At 33.8% G+C, this 23,498-nt stretch overlaps 1 protein-coding gene across 2 annotated transcripts in view; it reads left to right on the forward strand.

Moving 5' to 3' along the window:
- Window positions 1–23,498, forward strand: part of BRINP3 (BMP/retinoic acid inducible neural specific 3) — a 406,727-nt gene that overhangs the window by 214,193 nt on the left and 169,036 nt on the right. For both annotated transcript variants that reach the window (XM_017859821.1, XM_017859820.1), the window contains exon 4: window positions 9,387–9,577. In XM_017859821.1, coding sequence (XP_017715310.1) covers window positions 9,387–9,577 — 191 coding nt within the window. The remainder of the gene's footprint in view (window positions 1–9,386; window positions 9,578–23,498) is intronic.

Here is a 23,498-nt window from a genome sequence, read left to right on the forward strand (position 1 = left end):
CCCCCCCCCCCCCACAATACTGTATTAGTAGCTTAGTAGATCTCACCAGGCTATGTACCTTTAACATGTGGAGCTTAGGAAGGATGATTATCAGCTCTGAGAGCAACATGTAACTGCAAACCCAATATAATTTCAAAAGGGCAACAATAACAAAAATATTGTAAGGCTTAGCACAAGTAATAATGTGGCTTATCATTGCCAAAGAATGGACAACCTTTTTGAGGCAAAAGACTACATCAAAAGTAAAACCTACAAACAATTACATTAAAACAAGGTTTTCAATGTTTATTTCTGTGAGAATGATTTTCAATCAAATAGCATTTTTTAATAACTACAAATCACTCCAAGGCAGAACAGGCATTCGCAATAAGATATTCAAATGTAAGGAAGTTGAATAACCAGGAAGACATCTGCCATAGCACGTAATTTTTTTTTTTTTCTGGGTAGAATGTAAACATTGTAGGAAAATGGGCTAACTCAAGCGCAGTAGCAATTGCAAATAAAATAGAATACATCCAACTCATAAGAGTCATCTTCACCGTAGTGAGAAAATACCCACATTTTAGTTGATCATTACAATAATTGTTGTTTCTGGCCAACATTATATGTTGGTTTCTGTGGGTACCCTGTGATTCTGATCTGCATGTCTTGGGAATCAAGAAGGCCTCTTTTGCAGCATACCATCCTCCTGGCAGGGGTAAAAAGCAAGAGAACAGGTGTAACTTTGTGATGTCTCTCCAAACATTCATTATGTCAACATCTGGCTCACTTGTATTTCACTGATCAAAGTATTCTCCTTCTAATATCAGAGTAAAGGGAACACATCATGAACTACTCATAGTTGTTGTCTACAATGGATCATGAATCTATGTATGCACGTTTGCATTTATGACGGTGTTGTAAATAATTGCAAAGAATAAAACAATCTACCACATTATCATTACTGATTTACCTATAGGATTCTTTTTATCCTTGTTTTATCTATTATTTCTAGTATGTTTCTACCCTCAATACTATATATATGAGAATGCCAATTAAGAAAATCCAAGTGAGAAGTAAATGGTATGAAGGTTCTTTAATTTCTATTTCTCATTGACTCAACATAGATGATTTGAAGATCAGAGTGGAAAAATACATAATTTTAAGGGCCACCTCTTATGAAAAATGTCAAATTCTATGACCCAACTATGGTATAACATTAAAATGGTGATTTTTGTTTGTTTGTTTTATTGTCCCCTGTTTCTCATTTTCTATTAAAGCATCCTTCAATATGTGCTTTTAATGACCATAAACCACCACAAAATTTTAGTTACGTGAGACACAGCTGCATGATTTCTATGTGGAACAATTACATCTTTTTATATCCACGGTCATTAATCCTTTTGCTGCCTAACAGACTCAGAATGTTGCATCATTTTCAAAATCACATTTAGTTTTTACAAAATGTGTGGATGTCCTTTGGAACCCATGTCATGCTGATGAGCTACAGCTGATTTAATAAAATGAATAAAAATGACTTTTGAACACTTTTTTTTAGTTGATTGAATAACACTATTTCAGTTTTCAAATCTGAACATTGTCATTTACGTAGGTTCTGATGAATTGTTATTATTTAATACTTGTGGAAAAGTTACAGTAAAAGTTGAGAATGCATTTTCTATGTAAACATCTCAAATGACTGTGAAGAAGATAATTACAAAAGTATGATAGTTATGTATAACTGAAAAAAAAAAACAGATCTCTTATGGGAAAGAAATAGGCCTATTCTCCGTGTAAATTGAGTGGCCTTCTCAAAATTTCTTAAATATTTACAATCCATGATTTATAAACGTTGAAATTTAGCACGAGGTAAAGGTTTACATCAAATAGTTGTGTGCTCTGTTGTAAGCAATGGTTTTAAACAGGGTATTCATTAAAAGAATTATTATGGTGATTTAAACTACAGATTTAAGTTGCTTCACATGCATACCTGCAAGGAAAGCTTTTGCATACATGGATTAAAATTATACTGTAGAGAAGAACCATGAGCAATTTATGAATGGATTCTCTTTATCAGGCTATTAGAAATGATAACCCACTACTATTATTAGTAATCCTATATATTTTGATTATAAGAACCAATAGAAACAATTATGACTAAGTCCAGATTACCATGGTGCAATTAAAAATCTATGAAATCCTAGCTTATGAAAATTTAAAACTTCCTCATCAACTGTTGGATCTTAATAAAAAGGAAAAGAGAGAAAGAGAACATTTACTGCACTCACAATATATGCTCTGCCAGGTACTGGCAGAAGGATTGTATTATTTAATCTCCACAGAAAATTGAGAGAAGGATATTTTCTTTGTTTTAGAGAGGGGAATGCTAAGTAAATATGCAACTGTACCAAAGCCCCATAGTCATCAAGTAGAGAGATGATGTGCTATTACTAGGATTTCCCCTTACATATCTGACTCTAAACCTTATGTTTCATTTGCCCTCATTCCATTATAATCCCTTTAGAATTATTTAATTGAAACCAAGCCAATTAAAACGTAAACAATAGAATTAGTAATAAAAGTATGTTATGATAATACCAATGCATTATCATTTGATTTTTCTTGTCTGGAATACATATTCTTCATGACAGAAGTAAGAAGTCATATTAAACTGTAACTTACAAGTAAATGTGGATGCTGAAAATCATTGTTTTAAATCTCCTGTAGATAGAAAATGAAACCCCTCTTAATTTGTGGTGATAATATAGACCACCATTTTTCTATGTTCATCTTTAATTGCCTCAACATATATTAGGTTTGTATTATCATTCATATAGTTACAATAAGGACTATGCTAAAATGGTGATCCCTACCTCTTATTACTTTCCACTTGTGTCGTGGGACAACCTAATATGTGCAAAGGATTCCTAAATCAAATTGGTTTTAATTCACTGTTTTAAGATGAGCATATGCTCCACCTTTTTGTGGGGTGACGTATGGTTCAATTGGAATCCCATTAAGAAGAAATTAATGATGCGTCATACTTACATGTTAAGCAAAGACATACGTAGAAATATGGTATTTATCTGAAAATTATTTATCTGAAAATTAACATAGAAATATGATATTTAAAGAACTGTTGTGGGAGATCTTTACTCTCTGTATATGGTTGCAGACTATAAGACAGGGTTAAAGATATATAAAAGTAGAAAAGCCAACTTCTTATCACAAATAAGATAAAATAGCTAAATTTACTAGAAACTTCTAGGTATGCAATGAGTTGATTTATGCAACTCTGAATCATAGTGGTGAATAGAAGAGAATAATAATATATTAACAATTTTCGAATTACTAGATTCCAGCCATATTCCAAACCCTTTCCAGCTATCTATTTCAGCTTACAACTGCTCTGTGAGGAAATAATTTCTATGCTCACGTTCCATAAGAGGAAACTGAGTCCTAAGATACATTGTTCAAGATCATTCAGTTACTAAATTGAAACCAGCATTAGAACCCAAATCCGTTCTACAGTAAAACTTGGTACACTTACATCTTAACTAAAACTAATTCTAAATGTCTGTCTTCCAGGACCTCATAATCCAGTGAAAGAATGCCTTCTATTGGTCTAATTGTCTCTTCTGCTCAACAACATACAGGTTTTCAATTAATGTTGCAACACTTTGAGTAATAGGAAAATTCACTACTATATAAAGGGAGACTTACCGAAAATGACTCTCTTCACATATTTAAAATGGCCTTCTTGCATCTCCAGGAGGCAAAACTAATGTCTAATTGGTTAATTGGATCAATGTTTTGATTTTAATATATTATTCAACTGAAGAAAATATTTGATATTATTATTACATTTTTAAAAATGTGTATGTCTCCTTCTAAATACAAGAATCTGTAGAAAACATTGAATGCATCAAGGCTGAACTTGGATGCTTCTTCAACATTTTAATTCATTTTCCAAGTGGAATCATCTGGGAATAGCCAAATCCTTTAGAGTTTTATTTTAGCCATAGTATTCGTTATGAACTTACCAATTACTTCAGGATATTTTATTATGAAAAAATAGATTTTAAACCTGGGCCAGATGTAGAACAAGAGTTATGAAAACTCATCCCATGATGATTTTTTCTTCAATGGTTTTTCAAAGACACCCAAAGTAGAGATATTTGTACAATAAATACCCATATACTCATATGTAGCAACATACTGCATAAAACCATACTACTATGAATATGCTGCTCATACACTATGGTATGAAGTTTATTGATTCTTTGTACTTTTGTCTTTGGAATATATTCCAAAAATTGATTTACATTCAAAATACTGTGTTCTTAAGTCACTTTATTTTACAAACATGACATACAATTAGGAGCATTGGCTTATGTTTTAATTTTAGGGATGGCTTTTAAAATTTGATATAATTTTATTTTTTATAAATAAATAAACCATTTAACACTGTTTAAAGTGCTTAAACAACATGATAAAATATATTCAGAGAAATCTTTCTTGCAAAAGTGTTTCTTCATCCTGTTACCTTTCTGTATCTGTAGGAAAATATGCATAAATGCTTTTGGTTAATCTTTCCATTGTTTGATGCTTTTCTCCAAATAGAAAGACATATATACATATATGTGTATACTTATATCTTACCCTTTTCTTATAAAAAAACTCTTAGGAAACAATTTTATTCACTTTGTGATATTTCTGTAGAAATAATTTTTGCTCTCTTCTTCTGGCTGCACAGTGTTCCACTGTACGGTAGTAAACTAGTTTATTCCTACTGATAGGAATTTATATTGTTACCAAGTGTCAGTAATAAAGCCACAGTGAGACACATTTTGCATATTTTAGTCAGTCATCCTTTGAAATACATTCTTAAAAGTAGGATTGTGGAATTGATTATTGATAACTATTGCCAATATTCCCTCTATGTAAGTTACATCATTTTGCAATCCCACCAACAATACATCAGAAGGCCTGTTTATTTCTACTTTTCCGATAGATTGGCCCAGGTTGTCAAAGTTTGGATTCTGGCAAATTCTGTCATTGAAAAGTAATATACCAGCATACTTTTAATTTGTATTTTTCATGCTATGACTTAGATTGAATATATTTTCAAATCTGTATGGGCTAGTTTTATCTCTTCTTGTCTGAACACTCTTTTCCTCTTTATTCCTGTTTTTCTATCTGAATCTTGTGTTTCTTTCTCTTGATTTCTAGGAGTTCTTGGAATGTTAGAGGAATTAATCATTTTTCTGTTATATAAGTTGTAAATATTCCTTTTCAATGCAAAATTTGTTTTATTGTGATTTTGTGCTAAAAAAAAATCTGGTTTTACTTGTTCTAATTAATGTATCTTTTATTTCTGTAATGTGGGATTTTTAGTTATGAATTATTTCCTTCCTTTGTATTTTCATGAATTTTCCTCTAGTACTTGAATGGTTTCATTTCATTAAATAATCATGTCTCTAATCTGTTTGGAATCTATCCTTTTATAGAATCATATCCCTTATTTTCCAAATTGCTATTTAGGTGTCACTTAGTAAAAAGTCTATCTTTTCCCAAGGAATTTCTGTCTCATTCTTACTACATGCTAAATTTCCACATGTACTTGTTATTTTATGGATATTTTTCCTGTTCTAATTTGTGTGCCTATTCATGTGTCAGCCTGCACTGTTTAATTATACAGATTTTACAATTTGCATTCAGATATGGTAAGATATTCTCATTCTAGCCTATTCTTTTTAAAAGTCTTTCTTATTTTTTTCACTTACAATTCACTATTGACATGATTAATTTTCCTACTTCCAGGAAACAAAAAAAAAGATCTATTCAGTTTTTTAATCAGATTACATTATTTTATATTAAGATAAACTGATATATTTTGATGTTGAATATTTACGCTCAAGAAAAAATATCTATCATGTCATTAGGTCTATTGTGGCAACTTTCAGAAGTGACTTACAAATTTTTCATGTACGTTTCACATTTTTTGTGCCATTTAAATGGTGTGATCTAATCCATTATTATTTATACTTAGTTAATATTTGTGTGTGTCAGTCTATTGAGTTAGTAATATTTTTATTATTTGCTTGTACCTTACTAAGTTTTGTAACTGTATATGTGCAGTAGTTTGTCCATTAAATTTTGGATTTTCACCTGCGTAATCATATTATCTGCAAAATAAACATAGTTTAAGTGTTTTTTCTGACACTGTGATTCTAATTTGCATTCTAATCTACATTTGCATTTTAATATATGTATTAGCATCTTGAATAATAGAAGCAATGTGGGTATGTTTGTCTAGTTCTGATTTTAATAGGGATGCCTTCTGGGTTTCCCCATTAAGAAAGATGCTGGCTTTTATGCTTAGGATCCTATATTTTACTTCTTTAAAGAAGTTTTTACCAGGTGGAGTGGCTCATGGCAGCAATGCCAGAATTTTGGGATTCTGAGGTGAGAGTATTACTTGAGGCCAGAAGTTTGAGATCAGCCTGGGCAACATAGTGAGACTCCATCTCTATGGGAAAAAAAAAAAAAACAACATTATTATTCATTGATTCCTAATTTATTAATTCTTGGTTAATCATAAATAGTTATAATTATTCATCAAATGTATTTGAAGCAATAAAGGATAGCAGCATTTTTGTTTCTGGATATGTTAATATGCTGAACTATATTAATGATTTCCTACTATTGAGCCAGCTTTGCACTATTGAAATTATCCTATTGGTCACAAGATATGTATTTTTAACATCTACTGTTCGATATTATTCATTACTGCTTTAGTCATAATTTTACATCAATATTTATTAAATGCAAAATGTATTGTGTATGATGATTTTAGATATCTGTGCTAATTTGACACTCAGTTTATAAAATAGATTTAGAAGTTTTATATTTTCAGTATTATCAATTTTTTTATATCAAACTTTAGGCAAAATTACATTGTGAACTATCTGGGGAGGTTAATTTTTTTGTGGGGGGAGATGTTCTGTGACACCTAATCTTATTTGCACTATGTTTTAGAAAATAGTTCTTCCATATTTTTAACTAAATGCTCTGCTCTCTGTTTTATTATATATGTATTCTGTCAATTCATTATGTAATTTTCTTTCTCCATGAAGAAAAAAAAGTAGGTTGACTAGTCGGTGTTTTTTCTCCTGAAAAAAGCTACTTTTGGTGTGTTTATCATTTCCACTCATTTTAAAACAACTAACACCTGCTTTTACCTTTTATTTTATTTGATGTAAGCTTTTTTGTCGTTTTTCTTTGATTTTAGAATCATGTAGTTAACTCATGTATGTTATGGATATTTCTCTCTGCAGTGCTTTAGCTGTGTTCCTTAAATTCTGATATATAACATTTTCCTTTAAAATTTGTAATTTTACCTTAATTTATCCTATCACTCAAATATTATACAATAGGGAATTTTCATATGTAATATCTTTTTAAATTTTCTGTTAACTTTTAGGGTTTTTTTTTTACTGACATCAGTGAGTCATACTATATTCTTACAAATTTATGAAATTTCCTAAAGGTTTCTTTATAACAAAATACATGGTCACCTTTTGTAAATGTTCTGTGTATTCTTGATAGTAAGTTTGATTTGCACTATTCTTAATATAAGTTTTAAAATTTACTGATAAGATCTACCTTATTTTGAGGTTCTATATATTTCTATCATTACTTTTATCCCCTTTGTACCTAGAAATATGTGTTGAAGTCTCATAATATTATCAGTGTATGGCTATTGCTCCTGTATCTTCTGCTTTATGAAAAGTACGACTGTTAAAGCAACATTGCAAGTTTCTAGCACTACATTGCAATTTTTCCTCATTTAATAATTTTTGGCCTAAATTCTCTAATATCAAGATTATTAACTTTGTTCATTTTTAATTTACATTTACAAAGATGTCTCATTTTATTTGTAATTTTCCTGAGACATGTCTCTTACATAATTCACAGAGCTGCATTGTGAGTACTTACTTAGACCGGCCGCCATACCACTGTTGTTCTTTCTGTATCTATCTACTGGGTATTTGTATGTTTTGGCACTCTCATGACTTATAACATGGATGAGTTTTTCTGATTCATTTGTCATTCTGAGATACACTTCCTGAAATTTCCTCACCTGTTGATCTTTTTCTTGCAGAAAATGATTGCAAGGGATTTTTTGTTTGTTTATTTTTATAGTGTTTATGTATGTATTCTTTTTCACTTTTAGCTGCTTCTATGCCAAAGCTGTTTTTCTTGTACATGACCTAATATTCTTGATGATTTGACCCACCTATATATCCTTGATAGATATATTTTCTCTTCAACTATTCTCCTTCCTCCAACTGATTTCTAATATGCATGTTGGGGTCCAAATACCAACAAAAAGTGTGAATTTTAGATATAACATTTGTTGAAACCTATTTCTGATAGAAGCTGTCCTGATCTCTGGTAGACATGCAAGAGGTCTTCCTTAAGGTTGGATTGTCACCTGGGCTACATCATTTTAAAATTGATATTATTGTAAGAAAGAGAGGAAATGCAAACTATTCTATTAGACAAACTTATTTGCCTTTTCATGAAAGTGACTTGTTAGTTTATAAATGGGCACAATACTACCCAAACAAAAGGGTTCCCGAGAGAATGAAAATAGCAAGTTTGACAGTTATGTGCTGGATAAGTATCCAAGAATATGGTTGCCAGAGGATCACAAGTTCTTAATGTCTAACTCAAATGACACAGATTTTTGTCTTTTGAACATTGAAAAGTGCAATTTAATTGTAATATACTTTACATTTTACCTTTGAGAACCAATTGCCACTACCTAAATCCTACATAGATTTCAGTGTTTTTCACACAGTGTATTAACACACAATGTTTTAATACATCCTATGCAGGGAAATTATGAATTTATTACATATGTACATACCTATATATGCATACACATGCGTTATCTGAATTTTAAAGGTGCAAATGAAAACTAGTGCTTTGTCATGTTTCCATTTGGATATTCTAGTCTATGATAAAAATTTCTGAGTAAATACAATTTCATTTTATGCACCTCACTTAAGTTTGTTTTACATAAATTAATTTCCTTTTGGACCATATGAGTGTTATGCTAAACTATGTTAGAAAGTCAATAAAATCTGGAGAAATTATTCTGCAAAAGCTAAATATTTAACATCCAGTAATTATGTACTTAAAATGATCAACATCTCAGGCATTCTTTGAGGTACTTGAGAAATATTTGTGACCAAAAAGTAAAACCCCCTGCCCTTTTGGCATATATCAGTCCTTTGTTTTATTATATGCATAAGCTAGGCCTTTCTACCTGCAGATAAGTTTAAAAAAATGATTTTAAGTGGACAATGGAATAATTTGCAATATTATTAATGCAGGAGAGGAATCACTCACAATTTTTGTGGACAAGCGGAAGTTGAGCAAACGAGCTGAAGGAAGTGATTCCAGCACCAATAGCTCTTCGGTCACTCTGGAGACGCTACATCAGCTAGCCGCTTCTTATTTCATTGACAGGGACAGCACACTTCGGAGACTTCACCACATTCAAATTGCATCCACTGCCATCAAGGTAAGAATGAGTTTATGCTAAAATTATCACCTTCCATTCTTTGTTTCTTCTATATCCAAAATGCATTTCTATGTGTTTGCTTATTCCATGAATTTAAACAATTTTATAAAAATATATTTACACTTTTCTTGCTTTCAGTTATGTAATATATTTAAGATGAGTTTGTATGTATTCAATATAATTTTTTACTTGCTAAGTAGGTTGAGATTTTTTCTTGGTTACATGTAATTAAAGTATATTTGAATTCTATGAATTTATCTTGGGGTACACAGGCTCCCTATACATGGATACAAATTTGTTTTAATAACATCAATTTATTTTATAATTCTCCTTAATTCATTTTACCCATCTAAAAATACTAATCTGAGAAGAGAGGCTTTATTGGGCTTAAAGTCGTCCATGGCACAAAATATTTTTAGGAAGTCCTGCTTCATGGAAAATGACCCCTCAATGTTTTTAAGATATATTAAGATGTACAGATGCACGGTTGTATGGGTTTCTAGGAGGCAAAATATACCATAATCTAGAATTGGTGGATTAATATTATGTGTTCACTAAAGGCATTTGACTTTGAATACACTAAGGTTGACTTTATCAAAACTGAGAAAAAAGGAGAATAATTTAGTTCTGATTTTCAAAAGAAAAAATAAAATGAATGAGAAAAAGAGATTGAGAAACAGAGAGGAGAAATTGTTGTCCCTAAACAATACGTTTTAGACATATTCTCTGGCAAATTAGCTCAATGTAATTCCATTTGTCAAATGGCCATTGTAAAATTAACAGAGTCAGAACAGTATGATCCTAGCCTAAGTTAGCCATAACAAAATAATATAGAGAGAGCATTTCAGAGTGTTTCAAATCTAACCTTTCATAGTTAATACAAAAAGGAATGATTAAATGTAACATTCTATTACTTTATGAAACTAAAATTAATGTGTGTTCATTTTTGTGTCAATTAGTTGAAAAGTTACTACTTCAACTTAAACCCATAAATGGGTTAAGAATGCTCGGAAGATTGCTCCAAGTATATTTTTTTGTTCAGGATGTACTGGAGAAAATAAAAGGTGATGTGGAAATACCTTAGCTTAAGGGTTACACAAACAATACAGCAAAATCCTAATATTGCTAGTAGATGGTGTTGGGAAACTTCAGTAGATATAAATCATGCAATATAGTTAGTTGGCTTCTGACTCCAGGACTAATGTTATATTGAGTAACAAGTATATAAATAGTATTTATGCTGTATAGATAAAAATGTAGCGAGTATGAATGCAGGTGTTTCAGTTAATTTAAAAATTTTGGAAGATGTTAGAAAACTTAGCTTGAGGTTGCTGAGGAAAACTACACTTTTCCAGAAATCAGTTTCAAGGATATAAACAGAAACTTTGATCAAACTATTTTCTAACAGAAGAAATCATTGTTGTAAACAATTTTATTATATGGCTATTGATTTTTGTTGTTACTGTTCAGCACCAAGTGTGACTGTGAAATTATACAACAGTTTTTATACTCTAAGTAAGAAATATACAGACACATTACATGTCAAAACAATGGTTATTTGCATATACTTCTCTTCTCCCACAGGAAAAGTATATCGCACAAAAAAATATATGTTTTATTGAGGCATACTATTGTATACAGGCATTGCATTTAGACTCTGTTAATACAAATGGGAATAATGATGCTTCCTTAAGTCTATAACCTAGCTGTGTGGTGGAAACGAGTCCCAAAGAAGTGACACTTACAGAAAGTTCTCAGGAGAAAGAAAGAGTAATCTGGAATTTGGGAGTCAACAGACTCACCTGGACAGGGCCACAGGGAATGCCTATTGTTCATTAACCATGGAAAGAAGTTTCTGTGCACATAATAAAAATGATTTAAAGTATGTGTAGAGTGGCTGGAAATGGGAGGAAAGGGGGCTTTACATTAGGTGGAGGAAACAGCAAACAGTGGGAATGATACAAGGTCTATATCACTGTGAACAGAAGTACCCATCTTGTGCTGTAACTAAGAAAAAAAGGAAATGAGATAAGCACCACCTGGTGACAGCATAGCCAAGAATACAGGCATAGAAATTCATAGAGAGTGCAAGCGTGAGGTGGTGCGGTAGTGGGGAATGGGAAAGAAAGGAGAACAATTACACCTTTCAGGATTTAATTTAGACCTAAGGGAAATTTTCTTCTGAGGCAGCTGTAATTTTAAGTAGCTGATGATTTTGCATGCCAGGGTTAGCAGTCAGGGTTATTATGAAGGTTCCAGAGAAAGGCATTGTGCTTGTGTGCTGTGTTCAAGCAAGACTGGAGCCAGAAACCCATGACCATGTGCACTGCAGGAAGTCGACCCTTCTGAGTTACATGAACACTGTTGTGTCTGTGCCGTTTTGTGTGGAGATTATCTTTTATTTTTATTACTTATCAAACGTGTCCCTGCACAGGTAAAAGGTGTCTCTCTTCATTTACAAGTTTGACTAAGATTGCAAGTGCTTAGAAGTAAGTATAAGGAACTGAGTAGATAGGTGAAGGGATTTTGGTAGGGTGGATCCAAGGGTATTCAACTACTGAAATCTTTTCTTATTGAATAAACAATTTGATGTAAAGTACTCTTGTAGTCTCTGAAACCAAGATCTCAATTCCTTTACTAAATCCCTAAAGGTTCCGTGCATTGCTTGTGTGCTTTAAATTGTCAAACTAAGGATAACAAGATTCACAGTTTCTTTGATTTGGTAATGTAAGTTGTGTTTCAAGTGATGTATAGTAGGTATTTAATTTCTAGAGCAAATGTTGAATGAAGTTGTTCTGTGATTTACAGAATTTATGAGACAGAAAATTGCTAAAAAATAAAGTAAATAGAGTTGTTATCAGGTAACAGCAAAAATATAATTAGATCTGCAAAATCATGCCAGCTTTTATCATGCTAATTCTTACAAATCACAAGAGTTAAACAATTTAACTATGAGCCAGTTTCTAGAAAGTAGAATAAAGCAATTTTTTGTCTTTTATAATTATGAATATAAATATAGACTATAATTTGTTAATTAATCTGTAAATAAACTGACACAAACACCCATAGTTTAATTAATTGCCATACTCTTACAATTAATACCATTTATATCAAATATTATTTCACAATATTATTTGTAGTCCAATAAAATGTGAAATGTAATGTCTAGAGTTGGTCATCATTTTCTGAAGATCCAATTCAATTGACTTAAGTTATTCAAAAAATATACTAACATATTTTTATTTTTAAATAGTCTAATAAATTTTAATGCTATATAATTTATGGTGATGAGAAAAACACAATACATTATATACTTTTAAAGGATATTTAATCTGTCACCCTGATGTATTATGTCATATTATTTTCAAAGAGATTTTATTTTAATTTTTAGAAATAATGCCACTGAAGTAAAATTAAGTTTTTTATAATCCAAGACTACTACGCTAAAATATTTTTAAGTAATTATTTTCATAAAATAAATTACTGATATGTTCCTGTATTTCTTTGTATTCTGCAAATATAGAAAAGACAATCAGATAACTTCTATCATTATAGTGGTTGGAGAAAGTTTGAGCAGCAAACCTAGCGAATAAGCAGAAACAATATATTACAATTAGTTTGGAAGGTCAACATTCAGCTTAAACAAAACCATCTTGAAAAAAATTGATTTTTTTAGGTGTTTGCATTAGTTAACTTAAAGTGTTTGCAGGTGATATGAAAAGCAGGCACTTATAGCTAACTCGAAATTTACCCACTTTCTGAAATTATAAAATACATTTAATTTTTTTACAAGCTATTTATAAAATTAAACCCAACAATACTTTTCCAAGAAGAGTTTTGATAAGTAAATTATTTGTTTATTGGGGGTAAAATCGAGTAAAATGATAATATATTAATTTTGCTCATATATAAATAAATATATATACATATATATGTATATATATACACACACATAATTAAAACTTACTTTAAGAATACCCAAGAAAATATGCATGTGAACCATTGATAATAATGGCACATTTTATATTTTGCATTTATAGGAAAGATCCATATTTGGTACTCTTTTTGATTGTGTATATTTAAGGTATACAACATAGTGTTTTAATATACTTAAACATAGTGAAATGGTTACTACAGCCAAGCAAATTACCATACCAAACATCTTTTCATCTTGCACACTCTTGTTTCTTTGTGCTGAGGGCAGCTAGAATTTATTCTCTTTGCAAATTTCCACTAGGCCATACAATATCTTTAACTATAATATTCATGTCATACATTGGATCTCAACATTTATTCATCCTATATAACTGCAACTTTGCACTCATTGACCTAATATCTTCTCATGATCTCCCTCTACCACCTCTCCCATACTGGTACCCAGTCTCTTTTTCTTTTCTTTTCTTTCTTTCTTTCTTTTCTTTTTTCCTTTTTTTTTTTTTTTTTTTTTTTTTGTTTTTTTTTTTTTTTTTTTTTTTTTTTGATCTGGTGTGCAGTGGCACGATCTCAACTCATTGCAACCTTTGCTTCCCAGCTCAAGCAATTCTCCTGTCTCAGCCTCCCAAGTAGCTGGGACTACAGTTGCCTGCCACCACGCCTGACTAATTTTTGTGTTGTAAATAGAGATGGGGTTTCACCATATTGGTCAGGCTGGTCTCGAACTCCTGACCTCAAGGGTTCCACCTGCCTCAGGCTCCCAAAGTGCTGGGATTGCAGGCATGAGCCACTGTGCCTGACCTTCTTTGAGACTTTCTATTAGATAATGTTATCTGCAAACAGAGATAATTGTACCTCTCTGTCCAGTCTGTATTGCACTTTATTTATTTATTTATTTGTTTGTTTGTTTATTTATTTATTTATTTATTTATTTATTTATTTATTGTCTAATTGTCCTGGTGGTGAGAGTAGAAACTCTTCCTTTGTCCTGCTCTTAGGAAGAAAGTATTCCTTCTATCACTATTAGGTAGGATGAGTTTTTCATCCATGCTCTTTACTATATGGAGGAAATTATTTTCAGTTCATAGCTTGGTGAGTGTTTTTTACATGAAAGTGTGTTGATTTTGTCAAATGCTTTTTTTGTATCTATTAAGCATGTAATTTTTATTTTTTAATTCTATTTACATGATTTATTGTATTAATAGATTTTAGGATATTGCATAAACTTTGCATTCTTTGGGCTAAATCCCATCTGGTCAATGTGTATATTTATTTTATATGTGACTAGATCCAGTTTGCTAGTATTTTGCTGAGGATTGTTATGCCTATATTCAAAGTGGATATTGGACTATATTTTCCTGAGATACATCTGGCTGGTTTTGGTAGGGGGTAATACTGGCCTCATAAAAGGAAATGGGAAATATTCCTTCCACTTCTATTTTGTGGAAGAGTTTGTGAAGAATTGGTATTAATTCTTCCTTGAATTTTTGGTTAAATTTAACAGTGAAGCCAACTAGATGTGAGCTTTTCTTTGTAGGCAGATTTTGGTTATTAGTTCAATTTCTTCACCTGTTATAGGTTTATTCATATCGTGTTTTTCTTCTTGAGTTTGGTGTCAAGAACTTAAGGGGCTCAAGAGATCCTCCAACCTTGGCCTCCCAAAGTGCTGAGATTACAGGCTTGAACCATCATGGCTAGCCCTTGTTCAGTGTTATCTTACAGCTACATGGTTCCTCCAAACATCTATCACTCTCCTCACCAACTCTATCCAAGCTTGGCCCTTCTAAATCTGAGCAATGACCTTCATATTCTATGTCATAAAGGAAATCGAGGTCATCAGTTAAGAAAGTCTCTGTCTTTCTAGAAATGTTTCCATTTCATTGAAATTATACAATTTGTTGGCATGGAATTGTTCATACTATTTATTTAATATTCTTAGTGTTTCTGTAAGGTCAGTAGTAATATCTCTTATTTATTCTTGATTCTTAGTTATTTCTAGTGTCCTTATTTTAAGTTACATGAGTTTTCTCTTTTTATCATGATCAATCTAAGTTAACATTTCCTTTTCAATTTTGTTGATCTTTTCGAAGAAAGAGCTTTTAGTTTCATTGAATTTTCTCTATTTTTCACGTTAGCTAATATTTGAAAAGCTCTTAAAGCAATAACTAGCTCAGTATTTGGGTGGGAGTGTCCTGTTTTCTGGGCGTGGTCTTACAAATGGCACAACAAGAGATTATACCCCATGCCTGGCTTGGTGGGACCCACGCCCAGGGAGCCTTACTCACTGCTAGCACAGCAGACTGACAGAAGGAGGGGCATCCACCATTGCTGAGGCTTGAGTAGGTAAACAAAGAAGTCTGGGAAGCTCAAACTTGGTAGAGTCCACCACAGCTCAGCAAGCCCTGCTGCCTCTGTGGGATCCACCTCTGGGGGCAGTACATAGAAGAACAAAAGGCAGCAGAAACTTCTCCAGAGTTAAACGTCCCTGTCTGATAGCTCTGAAGAGAGCAGTGGTTCTCCCAGCATGATATTTGAGCTTGGAGAACAGACAGATTGCCTCCTCAAGTGTGTCTCTGACCCCCGTGTAATCTAACTGGGAGACACCTCCCAGTAGGGGCCAACTGACACCTCATACAGGCAAGTGCCCCTCTGGGATGAAGCTTCCAGAGGAAAGATCAGGCAGCAATATTTGTTGTTCTGCAGCCTTCTCTGGTGATACCCAGGCAAACAGGGTATGCAATGGACCTCTAGCAAGCCCCAGCAGACCTGCAACTGAGGGACCTGACTGTTAGAAGGAAAACTAACAAACGGAAAGGAATAACATCAACATCAACAAAAAGGACATCCACACAAAAACACCATTTCTAGCTCACCATCATCAAAGACCAAAGGTAGATAAAACCACAAAGATGGGGAGAAACCAGAGCAGAAAAGCTGAAAATTATAAAAACCAGAGCACCTCTTCTTCTCCAAAGGATCACAGCTCTTTGCAGAAACGGAACAAAGCCTGACGGAGAATGACTTTGACAAGCAGACAAAAGTAGGCTTCAGAAGGTTGGTAATAACAAACTTATCCGAGCTAAAGGAGGATGTTCGAACCCATGACAAGGAAGCTAAAAACCTTGAAAAAAGATTAGATGAATGGCTAACTAGAATAAACAGTGTAGAGAAGACTTTAAATGACCTGATGGAGCTGAAAACCATGGCACGAGAACTACGTGATGCATGCACAAGCTTAGCTAATTAGATCAAGTGGAAGAAAGGGTGTCAGTGACTGAAGATCAATTTAATGAAATAAAGCAAGAAGAGAAGTTTCAAGAAAAAAGAGTTAAAAGAAATGAACAAAGCCTCCAAGAAATACGAGACTATGTGACAAGGCCAAATCTGCGTTTGATTGGTATACTTGAAAGTGACAGGGACAATGGAACCAAGTTGGAAAACACTCTTCAGGATATTACCCAGGAGAACTTCCCCAACATAGCAAGGCAGGCCAACATTCAAATTCAGGAAATACAGAGAACACCACAAAGATACTCCTCAAGAAGAACAACCCCAAGACACATAATTGTCAGATTCACCAAGGTTGAAATGAAGGAAAACATATTAAGGGCAGCCAGAGAGAAAGATTGGGTTACCCACAAAAGGAAGCCCATCAGACTAACAGCAGATCTCTCTGCAGAAACTCTACAAGCCAGAAGATAGTGAGAGCCAATATTCAACATTCTTAAAGAAAAGAATTTTCAACCCAAAATTTAATATACAGTTCAAACTAAACTTCGTAAGTGAAGGAGAAATAAAATCATTTACAGACAAGCAAATGGTGAGAGATTTTGTCACCACTAGGCCTGCCTTACAAGAGCACCTGAAGGAAGCACTGCACATGGAAAGGAACAACTGGTAGCAGCTGCTGCAAAAACATGCCAAGTTATAAAGATCATCAACACTAGGAAGAAACTGCATCAACTAATGGGTAAAATAACCAGCTAACATCATAATGAAAGAATCAAATTCACACTTAACAATATTAACCTTAAATGTAAATAGGTTAAATGCCCCAATTAAAAGACACAGACCGGCAAATTGGATAAAGAGTCAAGACCCATCAATGTGCTGTATTCAGGAGACCCATCTCACATGCAGAGACACACATAGGTTTAAAATAAAGGGATGGAAGAAGGTCTACCACGCACATGGAAAGAAAAAAAAAACAAAAAGCAGGGGTTGCAATCCTAGTCTCTGATAAAAGAGACTTTAAACCAACAAATATCAAAAGAGACAAAGAATGGCATTACATAATGGTAAAGGGATCAATTCAACAAGAAGAACTGACTATCCTAAATATATATGCACCCAATACAGGAGCATCCAGATTCATAAAGCAAGTCTTTAGAGACTTACAAAGAGATTTAGATCCCCACACAATAATAGTGGGAGACTTTAACACTCCACTGTCAATATCAGACAGATCAACGAGACAAAAGGTTAACAAAGATATCCGGGACTTGAACTCAGCTCTACACCAAGCAGAATCAAGAGACGTCTACAGAACTCTCCACCCCAAATCAACAGAATATACATTCTTCTCAGCATCACATCACACTTATTCCAAAATTGACCACATAGTTGGAAGTAAAGCACTCCTCAGCAAATGTAAAATAACAGAAATCACAACAAAGTGTCTCTCAGACTACAGTGTAATCAAATTAGAACTCAGGATTAAGAAACTCACTCAAAACCACACAACTACATGGAAACTGAACAACCTGCTCCTTAATGACTACTTGGTAAATAATGAAATTAAGGCAGAAATAAAGATGTTCTTTGAAACAATGAGAACAAAGACACAATGTACCAGAATCTCTGGGACACATTTAAAGCAGTGAGTAGTGAGAAATATATAGCACTGAATGCCCACAAGAGAAAGCAGGAAAGATCTAAAATCAACACCCTAACATCACAATCAAAAGAACTAGGGAAGCAAGAACAGCCACATTCAAAAGCTAGCAGAAGGCAAGAAGTAACTAAGATCAGAGCAGAACTGAAGGAGATAGAGACACAAAAATACCCTTCAAAAAATCAATGAATCTACAAGCTGGTTTTTTGAAAAGATCAACAAAGTTGAAAGACCACTAGCAAGACTAATAAAGAAGAAAAGAGAGAATAATCCAAATAGATGAAATAAAAAAGAAATGATAAAAGGGATACCACCTATCCCACAGAAACACAAACTACCATCTGAGAATACCATAAACACCTCTACACAAATAAACTAGACAATCTAGAAGGAATGGATAAATTCCTGGACACATACACCCTCCCAAGACTAAACCAGGAAGAAGTTGAAGCCCTGAATAGAACAATAACAGGCTCTGAAATCGAGGCAATAATTAATAGCCTACCAACCAAAAAATGTCCAGGACCACACAGATTCACAGCCAAATTCTACCAGGGGTACATGGAGGAACTGGTACCATTCCTTCTGAAACTATTCCAATCAATAGAAAAAGAGGGAATCCTCCCTAACTCATTTTATGAGGCCAGCATCATCCTGATACCAAAGCCTGGCAGAGACACAACAAAAAAAGGGAATTGTAGACCAGCATCCCTGATGAACGTCTATGTGAAAATCCTCAATAAAATACTGGCAAATCGAATCCAGTAGCACGTCAAAAAGCTTATCCACCACAATCAAGTCAGCTTCATCCCTGGGATGCAAGGCTACTTCAACATACACAAATCAATAAATGTGATCCATCACATAAACAGAACCAACAAAAAGAATCACATGATTATCTCAATAGATGCGGAAAGGCCTTAGACAAAATTCAGCAGCCCTTCATGCTAAAAACTCTCAATAAACTAGGCACTGATTGAACATATCTCAAAATAATAAGTTATTTATAACACACTCACAGCCAATATCATATTGAATGGTCTAGAACTGGAAGCATTCCTTTTGAAAACTGGCACAAGACAGAGATGCCCTCTCTCACTGCTGCTATTCAACATAGTGTTGAAAGTTCTGGCCATGGCAGCCAAGCAAGAGAAATAAATAAATGGTATTCAATTAGGAAAATAGGACGTCACATTATCCCTGTTTGCAGATAACATGATTGTATATTTAGAAAACCCAGTCATCTCAGCTGAAAATCTCCTTAATCTGATAAGCAACTTCAGCAAAGTCTCAGGATACAATATGAATGTGCAAAAACCACAAGCATTCCTACACACCAATAACAGACAGAGAGGCAAATCATGAGTGGACTCCTATTCACAATTGCTACAAAGAGAATAAAATACCTAGGAATCCAACTTACAAGGAATGTGAAGGACCTCTTCAAGGAGAACTACAAACCACTGCTCAACGAAATAAAAGACGACACAAACCAGTGGAAGAACATCCCATGCTCGTGCATAGGAAGAATCAATATCATGAAAATGGCCATACTGCCCAAGGTAATTTGTAGATTCAATGCCATCCCCATCAAGCTACCAATGACTTTCTTCACAGAATTGGAAAAATCTGCTTTAAAGTTCACATGGAACCAAAAGAGAGCCTGCATTGCCAAGACAATCCTACACAAAAAGAACAAAGCTGGAGGAATCACGCTGCCTGACTTCAAACGATATTGCAAGGCTACAGTAACCAAAACAGCATGGTACTGGTACCAAAACAGATATATAGACCAATGGAACAGAACAGATGCCTCAGAAATAACACCACACATCTACAGCCATCTGATCTTTGACAAACCTGACAAAAACAAGAAATGGGGAAAGGATTCCCTATTTAATAAATGGTGCTGGGAAAGCTGGCTAGCCATATGTAGAAAGCTGAAACTGGATCCTTTCCTTATGCCTTATACCAAAATTAACTCAAGATGGATTAGAGACTTAAATGTTAGACCTAAAACCATAAAAACCCTAGAAGAAAACCTAGGCAATATCATTCAGGACATACGCATTGGCAAGGACTTCATTACTAAAGCACCAAAAGCAATGGCAACAAAAGCCAAAATTGACCAATGGGATCTAGTTAAACCAGAGAGCTTCTGCACAGCAAAAGAAACTACCATCAGAGTGAACAGGCAACCTACAGAATGGGAGAAAATTTTTGCAATATACCCATCTGACAAAGGGCTAATGTCCAGAATCTACAAAGAACTTAAACAAATTTACAAGAAAAAAAAAAAAAAACCATCAAAAAGTGGGACAAGGATACGAACAGACACTTATCAAAAGAAGACATTTATGCGGCCAACAGACACATGGAAAAATGCTTATCATCACTGGTCATCAGAGAAATGCAAATCAAAACCACAATGAGATACCATCTCACACCAGTTAGAATGGAGATCATTAAAAAGTCAGGAAATAACAGGTGCTGGAGAGAATGTGGAGAAACAGGAATGCTTTTACACTGTTGATGGGAGTGTAAACTATTTCAACATTGTGGAAGACAGTGTGGGGATTCCTCAAGGATCTAGAAAGAGAAATACCATTTGACCCAGCGATCCCATTACTGGGTATATGCCCAAAGGGTCATAAATCATGCTATTATAAAGACATACCCACACGTATGTTTATTGTGGCAGTATTCACAATAGCAAAGACTTGGAACCAACCCAAGTGTCCATCAACGATAGACTGGATTAAGAAAATGTGGCACATATACAACATGGAATACTATGCAGCCGTAAAAATATATGAGTTCATGTCCTTTGCAGGGACATGGATAGAGCTGCAAACTGTCATTCTGAGCAAAGTATCGCAAGGACAGAAAACCAAACGCCACTTGTTCTCGCTTATAGGTGGGAGTTTAACAATGAGAACACTTGGACACAGGGTGGGGAACATCACACACTGGGGCCTCTCATGGAGTGGGGGCATGGGGGAGGGATAGCATTAGGAGGAATACCTTGTTGGGGTCTGCATGTTTCCTGAACAAAGGAATGAACACACAAGACAACACAAGACAAGACAAACATGGCGGCCGCCCCGAACGACATGCTCCACTTTATTTTATACCGTCGTTTGTGGAATGTTACCAAGTCACAAGACACATTGTTGTTTTTCTGACCTTTCCCTGACTTTCTGGATTTCCAAGGTGTTTACATATAAACAAGCCCCCAGGGTCTGCTATTGGCAACTGGCTCCTTTGTCCTCCCTGTTTGCAGGGGAGGAATGCCCTGCTTCATTTGCAAGAGCAGGACTTATCGGGAACACCCTGCTTCGTTTGCAAGCACATAGTCCTCTACAATACCTAATGTAAATGATGAGTTAATGGGTGTAGCAAACCAACATGGCGCATGTATACCTAAGTAACAAACCTGCATGTTGTGCACATGTACCCTAGAACTTAAAGTTTAATAATAATAATAAAAAAACTAGCATCTTTAAGTGCTAAAAGTCATAAGCTTTATTATGCATCATAATGTTAATGAGCACTTATTTTATTACAGAAGTAGTTTATTGTTTCATCTCTCCAATCAGAGCTCAGTATAAGATAGGAGCTCAATAAATGCTAATTGAAATTAAATGAACCTAACTCAGCATGAGCAGAATCGATTATGTTGTGGCAATCAGAAACTGAAGCAATCCCAGTGTTTCAGATTGCTAAAATTAGGTAAGTGGTAACAATTTTAGCATGAATGCTGAAACACCTTTGAAAATTTCACAGGAATCCCCAATAGGCCTTAAGCTTTCTACATCCTCGTATTTCTTCTCCTTCAGTGTAGTGGAGTAACAGCTCTTTTAGTAAGCAGAAAGAAAATTCAGTACTCTCTTTTGGAAATACCTTATTTTTAACAACACACAGTTGCTATCTATTTTCATAATAATTCTGTATATTCTACATCATGATCTCCAAAGCATCAAGATCACAGCACAGCTAAACTAGGAAATCCCATCAGTGTAACCAATAGGTAAAACTCATTGGCAGAATCTCTCTCATTTTGAAATGCTCACAGCACTCAGCATGGAACACAGCAGCATTGTACACACTGACACTCAACAAGTATTGGTTAAATACATTTTGGTGAATTTGTGAAATATCAGCTGCCAGTAATAAAGGTGCTTATAAGGAAAAAAAAATCTTTATATACAAAGTGACTTTTTATTAAATCTGTGTTACAGTTACTATGACAAACCTTCAGTAGAGAGACTTGTGTTCTCTCATCTATTGAATGAATAAGAACTCAATGTTTTAAAATCATCTTTTATTAATCATCAGTGTGTGAATAAAGAGAAAAACTGGATTAGTTTGCCTGCATTTGATCAGATCTCTGGTAAATAAAGAAACTATTTGTTGGTTTTGAAATGTATGAGCATGGTTTATGAGCCATCTCTTTTTATGTTGTTGTTGTTGTTGTTATTAAAGAGTACTGTTAAATATCATATTAAGTGAAATGAAAAAATATCTTTGCATTCTACCCCTCCCATGTTGTTCTGAAACTGATTTATCTACCTGTCAGTAGATATTACACAGTCATTATTAGACATACATGCTTTTCCTCAATTTCTTTTATTGCATTCCTAGGCAGAGAGTTAAGTGTTTGACAGAAGTATCTCCTTATTTCCCATTTCTGTACACAATTTGTTCAAACCCCTTGGTTGAGCATGGCATATGATATCAGAAATAGGCCAAAGACAAGAGAAATGAAGAGCTCTAATTCTGGAGCGACATGGCCCTAGGTTGGTGTCCCAATGTCACTACGTATTGTTTGTATGATTTTGCTCAATTAACTGTCATCTCTATGTATCAGTTTAATAATCTGTAAAAGAAAGATAATAATAGCACTTACATCATAAGGTTGTCAGGAAAATATGGAGAGTTAATATTTTTAAGGTGCTTAGAACAGTACCTAGCACATATTAAGTGCTTTATAAAAGTTATTTTTAAAAATTATGCTCAATAAGTACAAGTTCAAGCAAATACATAGGACTCAGGAATAAGCTCTAACACAGAAAAATAACTTGGTTAGAGAGT

This window comes from Rhinopithecus bieti, unplaced genomic scaffold (assembly GCF_001698545.2).
Source record: "Rhinopithecus bieti isolate Rb0 unplaced genomic scaffold, ASM169854v2 scaffold_51152, whole genome shotgun sequence".
NCBI classification, from domain to species: domain Eukaryota; kingdom Metazoa; phylum Chordata; class Mammalia; order Primates; family Cercopithecidae; genus Rhinopithecus; species Rhinopithecus bieti.